General features: G+C 40.4%; 1 protein-coding gene across 3 annotated transcripts in view; it reads left to right on the top strand.

Annotated features, from left to right (window-relative positions):
• The first annotated feature begins 5,531 nt into the window (after window positions 1-5,531).
• The window catches only part of ltbp3 (latent transforming growth factor beta binding protein 3), a 99,337-nt gene continuing 93,195 nt past the window's right edge, over window positions 5,532-11,673 (top strand). For all 3 annotated transcript variants that reach the window (XM_057820837.1, XM_057820838.1, XM_057820835.1), the window contains exon 1: window positions 5,532-6,050. In XM_057820837.1, coding sequence (XP_057676820.1) covers window positions 5,813-6,050 — 238 coding nt within the window. In that variant the 5' untranslated portion in view covers window positions 5,532-5,812. The remainder of the gene's footprint in view (window positions 6,051-11,673) is intronic.

The following is an 11,673-nucleotide window of genomic DNA, read 5'->3' as shown; positions in this document are numbered from 1 at the left end:
ACACATTGTTATCGGATTTATTGGGATGGCATCATAATTCCTATTATCGGACCGATAATTATCGTGCACCACTACTTATGTGCCGTTCAATTAGTCCTGCAAGATGTATTGAACACAAAATACTGTAAACTAACATTTCAAACAAGTTAACTGCAACTCAGGTAATTTCCTGTTCAGTATTTTGTCACTTCCTATGGATTTTGGGGCATTTAAAGGCACTTCCTGTTGATTTTGGGTTATGCAAAATGTAATGACTCAAGAATAAATAGGAAGCGACACAGAATCAACTGGAAGTAACCTGTAATTGCCAACAAAAGACTGGCTGTGAATTCTCCGGTTTCAGCGTCATTGGCAGCTCGTGAGTTAACTTAGACGCAGTCCTATTCAGTATTTTGGTAGCTCTTTTTTTAAACAGTGACACACTTTTAAAACAATATGTCGATTCTTGGCGGGAGCATAACCATCATTGGTTCAATAAGCTTCATTTGGCCATCACTGCTCCCTTGGGGGAGACGGTCAACCTCTGCTGCCACCTGCTGTCAACACTGTTTTAGTCCAACATGCCCCCTAGCATGCATTGCAGTGCTACAGATGTACATAACAATCAAAATGCATGTTCTGTGCTAATTATGTCTCCAGTTACTGTTCCAGTTGTTTCATTAAAGTGCCTGTGACACGAAAGAGCATGTTTATTTCATAATACACGCGGTATTTTATGCTCCTGAATGATATGGACCGCTTGGATGTGTGTGGAAGCGATTGCTATATTTATTTAGTTTTTTTAATCCCGCGCCATGATAATGAGTGACTTCCGGCTTCAGTCTCGCATTGAGGAGGAGGGCACTGTGACGTGTACGGGAGAAAGACAGCCTACTGTTGTGTATGAGGACTAAGGATTCATCTGATTTTTCGGATTAATACGTTTATTTTTCGCATCACGCCAGCCAAACGGCTGCAGAAAAATCTTGCTGTATGAGGGAGAGGCGTGTGCGCCTTTATGGAGTTTCAAAAGGTTCCCATTCACCGCGGATATTGGCCAAAACAAGCCCTACTACTGTGGGACCATTGGACTTACGAGGAAGTGAGTAAACATCTTGTTTTGTATTATGTCAAATATGAATACAGCGATTACAAAGTAAACACTACAAACTTTCTTTAAATAAAGGACTACTTACGTTTGATGATTGATAGGCATGTAAGAAGCTCTCCTCATGCACATTAGCTGCACGTTAGCTGCACAACAACTGCAGCTGCCCTCCTCCGGGGAACGAGCTATAAATTGCTCTCTGCCGGGCGGTTTGCCGATCCGCGAAGACAATCGACAACCCAGTCGTCATGTCAAATAATCCGGGCTAGTTATGTTGGATTTTCCGCTTCGAAGACTATGAAACATCATTCGGTTTGGGTTAGCATGTCAGCAAGCTGTCACACGTCTTGGTTTGTTTACATTCTCCGAAGCCGGGGAAGGGAAATGACATCTGTCCGATTTAGGTGTCATAAAATATCGTTCGGGAGGTGCGACAGTAAAGGTGAAGTCGACACTTTTGACCATTATGGAGTAATTTTGCCATGTCGTCTTGAATAAGTGTAATTTTATTAATTCATATTCCATTTAGCACAAGACTGTTATTTTTTAATGACCATGCCATTTATTTAGCAGTTGGGGAAAATACTTGGATAAAAAGAATATCCTGTAAAAATATTGAAGTAAAGAGACAGAAACAGTGACATTTTGCAGATCTCTTCGTCGCGTTTTCCTTGTTGTGAATGGTTCCCCCTCGATGGCTGACTGGTCCTTCTCAAGCCATTTATTTAGCTATTGGGGAAAAATCCTTGAATAAAAAGAATATCCTGTAAAAATATTGGAGTAGAGAGACCGAAACAATGACATTTTGCGGCTTTCTTCGTCGCGTTTTCCTCGTTCTGAATAATTCCCCCTCAATAGGCTGTATAGTAAAACCGATGAGCCCAGTCTCCCGCTGACGTCATCCACCTGTTGGGGACGCTTGAGCCCTATAATGGTAGGCGTGGCTAACCGGCAGATTAAAAGACTCATTTCTCGCCATCTGCGCTTTGCTAAATTGTTGTATATAGTCGAATCGTCTCTCAATATGATTCTAATTCACATAATAATGCTATTTAAGACTTTTTTTCTCCTGTCGTATGCTCTTTAATAGCTAGTTATGGTATTTGGTAACACTTTATTTGACAGTGGCGCCATAAGACTGTCAATACACATTCATAATTTTGACAAGACACTGTCATCAGCATTAAGGAATGCTTATAACAGGTGTCATTTATCCGCCAAATTATCTGTCTTTTGAATGGATGTAAAAGATCCGAACTGGACATAAATGAAGTTAGTGACATAAATTGCCGGATGACACGTAATGACATCTGTTATAAGAATTCATTAATGCCAATGATAGTCTTATGACGCAGCTGTCAAAGAAAGTGTTACCTATGAACCCAAATAAATCAACAAATAAGCCACAATGGACTATAAACTGCAGGATTCAAAATGAAAGAAGAAAGTAGTGGCTTATAGTCCCAAAATTACGGTAATAACAGCTCATATAGATGACGTTGTGCTGAGAAAAATAAATTTACCATCATTTAAAAAAAAAAAAAAAAAACAGACATTGTAACCAGTGACAATGTTACACATTACTTGAGCATTCCTTTCAAAGAATACTTCTTTAATTGTACTTGAGTAAATTTTTGGATGACTACTTTTAATTTCACTTGCTTATTATTGTTTAGAAGTAACGCTATACTCTTACTTGAGTAAACTTTTTGACTACTTTTCCCACCCATGTAGATTAGTAATTGTGTCATTTGCATAATAATGAGAGTCGATGTTAAAATTTCCCAAAGAATTTGACTTCAGAGTAGCACATAAAAGCGGACTAATAGTGTCAAAGAAGTGACCCTTGTGGGACTCCTATTATACTTCCAAGTAGGACATTATGACCATCTATTGTATCAAATGGCCAATTGATTTGATCCAGTAGTACTAGAACCTGCATCAGATTAGAAAACTAACAGATTTCTCCTTTTTAGAAGTTGCTCAATGGGTTTTCCTCTGGCTGATTTAGAAAACCCTGTCTGATTGATATAAAATGATGATGATGTGTGTGCATTGCATTCATTTTGCTTGTGTTTGTGTGTTTAATAACAGTTGTTGGAGCAGCCTGCATGTGAACTCCTTGGAGTCATTTCCTCAGCGCCTGGAAAGTAAACACTCACTTTTTTAAAAGAGGAAGTGACTCACTTGCTCTTTCTGTCGACCATTCGAGCTTTTTTTTTAAACTCCTTTTTCTCATTGTCGGTCTCACTTTCCCTTGTTGACCACATGACCCTAAATATATCCTTCCTTCCTTTGGGACCACGGTGGACAGACACGTTTGACTTTTCCCAGATGCGAAAATCCCAATTGGTCGTTTTAAGTGTGTGTGGTTGGGGTTCGAGACTGATTGTTACATCACTGAGGTATAATTTAACATTATCATGCCTGTTCTATGTACAGTGAAATGCTGCAGGTACGGGCATTACTGTAATTTTCGGTATATAAAACAGTACTTTTTTTCACTCATTTTGAATCCTGCGGCTTTGAGTCCAGTGCGGCTTATTCATTTATTTGAGTTAATACCGTGGGGCAAATAAATATTTAGTCAACCACTAATTGTGCAAGGTTTCCCACTTGAAAATATTAGAGGCCTGTAATTGTCAACATGGGTAAATCTTAACCATGAGAGACAGAATGTGGAAAAAACCCCCAGAAAATCACATTGCTTGATTTTTAAAGAATTTATTTGCAAATCATGGTGCAAAATAAGTATTTGGTCAATACCAAAAGTTCATCTCAATACTTTGTTATGTACCGTTTGTTGGCACTAACGGAGGCCAAACGTTTTCTGTAACTCTTCACAAGCTTTTCACACAATGTTGCTGGTATTTTGGCCCATTCCTCCATGCAGATCTCCTCTAGAGCAGTGATGTTTTGAGGCTGTCGTTGGGCAACACGGACTTTCAACTCCCTCCACAGATTTTATATGGGGTTGAGATCTGGAGACTCCTGGACCTTGAAATGCTTCTTATGAAGCCACCAATCCTATGTTGCCCTGGCTGTGTGTTTGGGATCATTGTCATGCTGAAAAACCCAGCCACGTCTCATCATAAATGCCCTTGCTGATGGAAGGAGATTTTCAGTCAAAATCTCTCGTTACATGGCCCCTTTCATTCTTTCCTTTACACAGATCAGTCGTCCTGGTCCCTTTGCAGAAAAACAGCCCCAAAGCATGATGTTTCCACCCCCATGCTTCACAGTGAGTATTGTGTTCTTCAGATGCAATTCAGTATTCTTTCTCCTCTAAACACGAGAACCCGTGTTTCTACCCAAAAGTTCTATTTTGGTTTCATCTGACCATAACACATTCTCCCAGTCCTCTTCTGGATCATCCAAATGCTCTCTAGCAAACCGTAGACGGGCCTGGACGTGTACTGGCTTCAGCAGGGGGACACGTCTGGCAGTGCAGGATTTGAGTCCCTGGCGGCGCATTGTGTTACTGATAGTAGCCTTTGTTACTGTGGCCCCAGCTCTCTGTAGGTCATTCACTAGGTCCCCCCGTGTTGTTGGCAGTATTCGGCACGTTTTCGCTGAAAAAAAAAAGAAAGAATTCCTGCTGTCTGCTCTGAACATTTTTAGACAAAGTAAACAGACTGGTCTTTCCTCCTCTCCCACTGTACTAAAAGCCAAATGCTCCATACGCTTCGTCATATTTCTTCGTCATAGCTTTTCATATCTCCAGTGCTCTTTGCTGTGTGCTCGTTTGGTTCAAAAATACTGCGCAGATGCTAAAAATGAGAGCGCCACTGCCACCCACTCAGTGGATGTGCAATTGCACTTTATTATAGTAAGGCAAAAAAAAATGTTCCCCAAGGTCACATGCGCCACCCCCAGCATCGCTCTGCGCCCCCCGGGGGGGGTCCGCCCCACTATTTGAGAAGTACTGATTTAGCCTATCAATTGATTAGGTTCATATTGGTGAGAAATGTAGCCCTTACCCCCATTCACCAAATATGTTTGCTCTTATTAATGTCCCGTCCCCAGCAAAAAGTGTTCATGCAGGTTATGCTGTTATATCGTCCCTACCAATATTAAGACCAAACCTACGCCCTTGAACCAAATACTTTTATACTTGAGTACAATTTTACTAATTTTACTTGAGTTAATATTATTTTGAAGTAACACTTCTCTTACTTGAGTAAAATTTTTAGCTATTCTACCCACCTCTGGTGACCAATATTGTGAAGTTTGTAGTTTTTCTTGATTGCACAGTTGGCATGAACAAGAGTGAACGCGGCCTGTGGTGCGTTCATGGCTCGCACGGGGTGTGGGAAATAAAGGCAGTCCGCTTACTAACCTACTAGAATTTCAGCTTCACTCCTGCACCGCCTGTCTGGCCTGCTGCCAACCTTTCTCCACGGAGGGCTGGCTCACTTCTCCTCCTCCTCCCCCTTTCCTTCCCTCCTTCTCACTGAGCCGCTCACGCACCCACGGGAAGCAACTGGCGAAGAGGAAGAGCCGAAGCAACTTTTCCGGGGAACCTCCAGCCATGCCAAACTTGTTGCTTTTACGGATGGATCGTCAACGCCAACCCGAGGAGTGATTTTATTCCATTTCGAGGAGGAGAAAAAAAACGCACTTCGGAAGGAGCTCGTTGTCGTCACTCGGCGAACAAAGCGGATCGCCCCCAGCTTTTGGTTTCATGTGTCCGTCTGTGTGAGAGGGGCACCGGAGGATGCCACGATGCCCTCGCTGATCTGCCGCGTGCTTCTTCTGTGGCTCTGCGTGCACAGACTGGCGCGGTGCACGGAGCGCTCATCCACGCGTGAGCGCTTCAAGGTGGTCATCGCGCCGGTCATCTGCAAGCGCATCTGCCAGAAGGGTCAGTGCCAGGATCGCTGCGAGCAGGGCAACAACACCACGCTCATAGCGGAGAACGGCCAGGGGGCAGACACGCTCATCGGGCAGGGCTTCAGAGTTGGTGAGTGAATAATCAGCATGGATTTGAGGGGATTGCATGAGGGGATATAATTAGGGTGCTAGGATCAACGCTTCGTGGCGCTCTGATGACTCCGATTTGGATTTAAAAGTGCATCTGTTTATATCCCATCCTACGAAAATGTTTTAAACCCTCATCCAGAGGTGGCCCAAAAAATGGCACTCTTTTCAGTAATGAGTGCTGAAATCTCCAAATAATCAATTAAGTAATAATATGAACGAATTTAGAAAGAAAACTAACGAAATTAATCTAAGTTTCCTCATTAAAAAAAAGCACAACAAGCTCAGCTCCTTTCATAATTGTACAGTACAAAGTTGTGAAAGTTTTTTTTATTTCTTTCATAACTTTTGATTCACACAAGAAGTTACTTATGTAAGATGTATGCATTGCAGTGGTCATCTACAGTACATTGTCCCATGCAACAGCCCCAAAAGGGGCCCGTTCTGCAAAACAGCTCAGCAGTTATTGGGCAGTGATGTGATTTCTTTTGTGCGATGTAAATGACATAGTTTGAAAATGTAAAACATTTGCAGACAAGTTTTGAATGTATAAGCTTTTGATCTTTTGCATAAATCTTTTTTTTAATATGACAGTGTTACAGGAATACGTTTTAAAGACATTTTAAGGCGCACATGGTGCTATTTCTTTAAAGAACAATGGGGTCTTTTGTAGATAAAAACTGTAATATTATAGATGAAATATAGCTTTCTTGCCTCTATAAACTTTGTATCATCAAAATATTTGTCTTTCATCTGGGGAAAATCATGGCATTATTATTTTTTAGCTGTATCAAAGACACATTAATGTGGAAATAGTTTGCAGTGTAGCAACAGTAATATATGGAGCATTGTTTTGGATACATAGAATGTGGCATCCATCCATCCATCCATCCATCCATCCATCCATCCATCCATCCATCCATCCATCCACTGGATGCTTTAATAATGATAAATGTAATAACTTGACGGTTTTCCAAAAAGCATTCTGTGAAGTTATGGAAAAAGTGCCTATATTGCATATTGTCGGAATCAAATAGTGCAAACATCAGTTTTTTGGGATCAAGTGCAAAGTGCCAAACAGGCACTGCCATACACATATTGGCCCAAACCGATATTAAAAAAACCGATGCCGATATTATCCGATATTATTTTTAAATGATTTTATCGGCCAACTCTACATTAACAAACACAAAACTGATCTGCAACCATAAGGGGCCCGCCTCTTCAGGTTGCAGGTCAGTTTTGTCTTTGTTTTTTTGTTATTGTGTCAGCTAGTACTGCAACAATTAACTCGAGTAATTCGATTAGGAAAAAGATTCAAATTAAATTTTGCTGCTTCGAGTATACATTTAATTAAAGTGGCGTTATAATGTTTTGTTTTGAAAGTGTTTGCATTTAGTTTTATTGATTTTAGGTAGATACACTGCCCTCTAGTGGCAACAGTTAATATGGCATAATTTCACATGGCTGAATCCACCTGCTCACTGTTCAGACCAACATAAGCTTTAGTTTGAGCTAATGTTTTTTAATGCATTCGTAATTTAGTTTAAAGGTATATTTAGCTGTGTTTTGTAGGAATATGAGTAACCTTTTGTGAAGAGCATTGTATAGGGGGAAAAAAAACATTTTATAGCATTTTAGCTAGCCGACTTTGCTATATAGGTTAGCCAATTGTTCTTTTGTTGTATTTGGATCCTCATTTATTTATTTTTATTTTTTTAAATTCCCTTTGAGGCTCAGCTCAGGTATTATATTTTTTATGTTTCTTATCTGATTATTCGAGCTAACTAGTTCATCAATTAATCGACTACTAAAATAATCGATAGTTTCAGCACTGTCAGCAGAATAATTGATTCATATTTACAGAATATCTTTGGGAGAAGGTTTTTTAATATAACTCATACATTGGCTGCAAATTGACACCGCTGCAGACAACACCTAGCTTAGCCAGGCTCTGAAATCAGTGTTCCAAAGTAAACAACGTCGTCCCCTCCTTTAAACAGCCTCACAAATATGTTTTGCCACTTTTGCGTGCTAGTGCCATTGATAATAACTTTTAGTTGGAGAAACGAGGTGGATTTCTCTCCACTGCATCCCAGCTCCCTGGAAAATGTTCCAATATCACACTTTAATTACTGAGCCAAGGCTCATTACATGGCACATAAATGCCCTCTTACATCTAACACCCCCCCAAACCCCAACCCCAGTGAGTGGAACGCCGTCGAGTTGGCTTGAGTGACTAAGTCTTTCTCATCGCCATCAAATCAAATGTTGCCAGACGTGGAGCCTTGCTGTCTACTTTACTTGTCCAGCCCACCACCGACTACACTCGTTACTGGCGATCAAAAATGGAATTAATGCTGATTGGTCATCTGAAAATGTTCCATAGATGTGATAAAGGAACTTGTAAAAAAATAGTGGCTGATGAATGTGAATCATAAATGGTAAACATGATCCAAGGTAGCAGATGTTAACTATCATTCATTGTTGTTTTATTCCGCTACAGTCATAAAATATAGTCTAATATCATACAAAAATAAATACAAGGCTGACATCTAGAGTGACAAATGAAATTACTTTGAGAATTTGTATCTGTGTGCTATAAAAATTTCTTGCCATCTGTAGAAGACATTAGTGAGCAAGTTTTTTGTTTCCATTACCGTATATGCTACTGAAAATGGAAGCTTTGTGACTAAAAAACACTGTGTAGGTCATGATACATACCTTGTATGTATATTGGCAATATTAATTTTGACAACTTTTTTGTCAAGAGCGATAATTTAGCCCTGTGTTTTATTTTGTAAATAAACATGGCTAAACGGGGATTTAGCTGTATAGTTAATGATAACTTTACTGCATACATTTTTTGATTTGGCTTGATTTTAATCTGTGAAAAGAAAGAAGAAAGAAAAACATTTCCAGGGGAATTTTAGGGGTTAAATTCCAATACCATAATATTTTAATATTTTCAGTGGGGTTTTGAGTTTTTTTTAAAAATTATGATTATAGAATGTAAATGTGAGATACTGAGAATAAAAGGCTCCATATGCATAACGGAAACATACATATAAATGTGAGTACACAACGCTATTCATGCATTTAGCCTTGAAGCCTAGGACATAGGCTTTATGATTTAAGCAGATAACATATCCAAAATAGTGCTGCAACGATTAATCGATTAGTTTATACGTATATATAGCCTATTTTTGTGGGAATATGTGTCTGAACCATTTGTTAAGAGCATTGTAAAAAAGTTAGCATTTTATAACATTTAAACTGTCGGACTTTTGCGATATAAGTTAGCGAATTTTTCTTTTGTTGTACATAGATCTTCATCAATTTATTTTCATATTTTATCCGATTACTTGATTATTCGAACTAATGGTTTTCGATTAATCGACTACTAAAATAATTGATAGCTGCAGCTCTAATCCAAAAACATCAATATATTCCCATAATTAGCGATGCAAAAGGCAAATAGCAGGGCCGGCCCAGCCTATACGCAGACTATGCAGCTGCTGAGGGCCCCTGACCACTAGGGGGCCCCCAAACTGGCAATTGTTTAATTTATATTCTATTTTCTTTACTACAGTTTGCTTTATTTGACTTTTGTTAGTTTTGATACTTGATTACAAGCTTAAAAAATAACAGTTCTTCTTTAATTTTGTTCTTTTCCTCTTTTAGAAAAAGGTTTGGCACTATCTACTGTAAGTACTGACAGTTATTTGGGGTGATAAGTTTGAAGAATGCAGTGCAACAAAATCTGATTGATATACAAAATATGGACGCATGGGTTGGATTGCATGTATGGGTTTCACAGTACACTGTGATGAAATAGTGGGCCAAAAATATGGGCCCCTTGGCATTATTTTGCTTAGGGCCCCCAAATGGCCTGGGCCGGCCCTGGCAAATAGGGTTGAAAAGATAATGGATAGCACGCTAGTCAGTTAGCCTGCTGCGTCCATAATTCTCGACTGCAATGTATGTCTTTTTGTGGCTTTCCGGTAACTCGAGGTGTAAGCATGAGCGAGCATCATCAAAGACACGGATTATTTTAACGAGATATTGTGTACTTACTTTATTTTGATCCAAAAACTCTGTGTAGCATGCATCCCCAAGTGTCAGGACAGAGCTGTGAATGGCCACAGCCGGACTTTGTTGGGATTTTATGGGTGAAACACGGCAATATAACAGGGGTCGCGATGCAGATGTCACAGACAAAAAGGAGTGGTCGAGATTTTCATTTTCAAGTATTTACCGTTTTAAACCTTTTTTTTCCTTTAGATTGATTAGTTATCATCTAAAATATCGAGGAAAATTCGACAGTAACAAAAAAAGATTATAAAATTAAGCGATACTTATGAGGTAGATATTGGTGACCTATTTACAGACACTATTTTTTCCCTGTGACGTAATTTGTTTAAAATATTCGGGTGAAAAATTTTAGTCTTTATTTTTTTTTCAAACTTAATATTAGACATCAATTGATTCTAAGCTAAAAATGATAGACATTTCGAATAATAAGTCCGAGGGTATAAAGCGCCATGAAACTGCTATGGCAGCATATGGCCATATTGTTCTATCAAACACAACAGTTCCAACTGCCCTTGAGATCCCTGGAAGAGGAATTCAAGGTGTCAAGAGCCAGAGAAGTGTTGCAGTCCAGGGATTCGAGTGACCCAAAAGTGGCCAACGCTGGGATCCAAGTTACAACTGGCAAAAAGTGGAAAGCAGAGGATGCGATCCAAGAAGCCGAGGCCATGCTTAGCCATAGGAACCTGGTGAGTGTGGTCACACAAGGCCGAGCCAGGCTAGGGTCCTTCCCATATCCCAAAGGGGACATCAAGGGAAACGAGAGGAAGCGCCTAGTTCAGGAAGAGGTTAGACAGTCAAAGAGGAGTCAAGATCCTGCATGGCCATGGCAATAAAACAAAAGGGAGCCTGGACAAGATGGGAGAATGTAATGGAGAGGAAAATAACCTGGGCGGAGCTATGGAGAGCTTAGCCTCAGCGCATTAGGTTCCTCATCTAGGCAGTCTATGATGTGCTACCCAGCCTATCGAATTTGTACACTTGGGGCTTAGCCAAAACACCAGCTTGCATCCTTAGCAGCTGGACCAAGGCACCTGGAGATGGAAGGTACTGTTGGAGGCACGACCAAATCCTTAAAGCCATTGCTGAAGCTATCAGCACTGGATTGGTGTGGGCAAAGCAGGCCCAAACCACAAGGAAAGCCTTCACCTTGGGGAGAAGGCAGCCCCTGCCGGAAGAACATCTGCTGGCATTTTGGCTTCGGCCAGAGACTGGCAGCTACTGGTGGACCTCGGTCGACTACTGAAGTTCCTAAGTCACATCGCTGTCACCACCCAGTGGCAAGACATTGTCCTCATGTCTGAGTCCACCAATCAAGTGGTGTTGCTGGAGCTAATGGTCCCATTGGAAGATCGACCTGAGGAAGAACCCTTTGAGAGGAAACTTTCCAAGTACGTGGTACTTGTTAGTGACTGCCAGTGACTGGTTGGAGAGCAAGGTGTCTCCCTGTTGAAGTCGGATGTTTCGCAGCCCATTATATAGCCAAGGCCTTTAATGTTTTAGGCATCGAGGTA

Source organism: Corythoichthys intestinalis, chromosome 18 (assembly GCF_030265065.1).
Source record: "Corythoichthys intestinalis isolate RoL2023-P3 chromosome 18, ASM3026506v1, whole genome shotgun sequence".
NCBI lineage: Eukaryota > Metazoa > Chordata > Actinopteri > Syngnathiformes > Syngnathidae > Corythoichthys > Corythoichthys intestinalis.
Note: the sequence above shows the minus strand (reverse complement) of the source record. Positions and strands in the feature narration are given on the sequence as shown.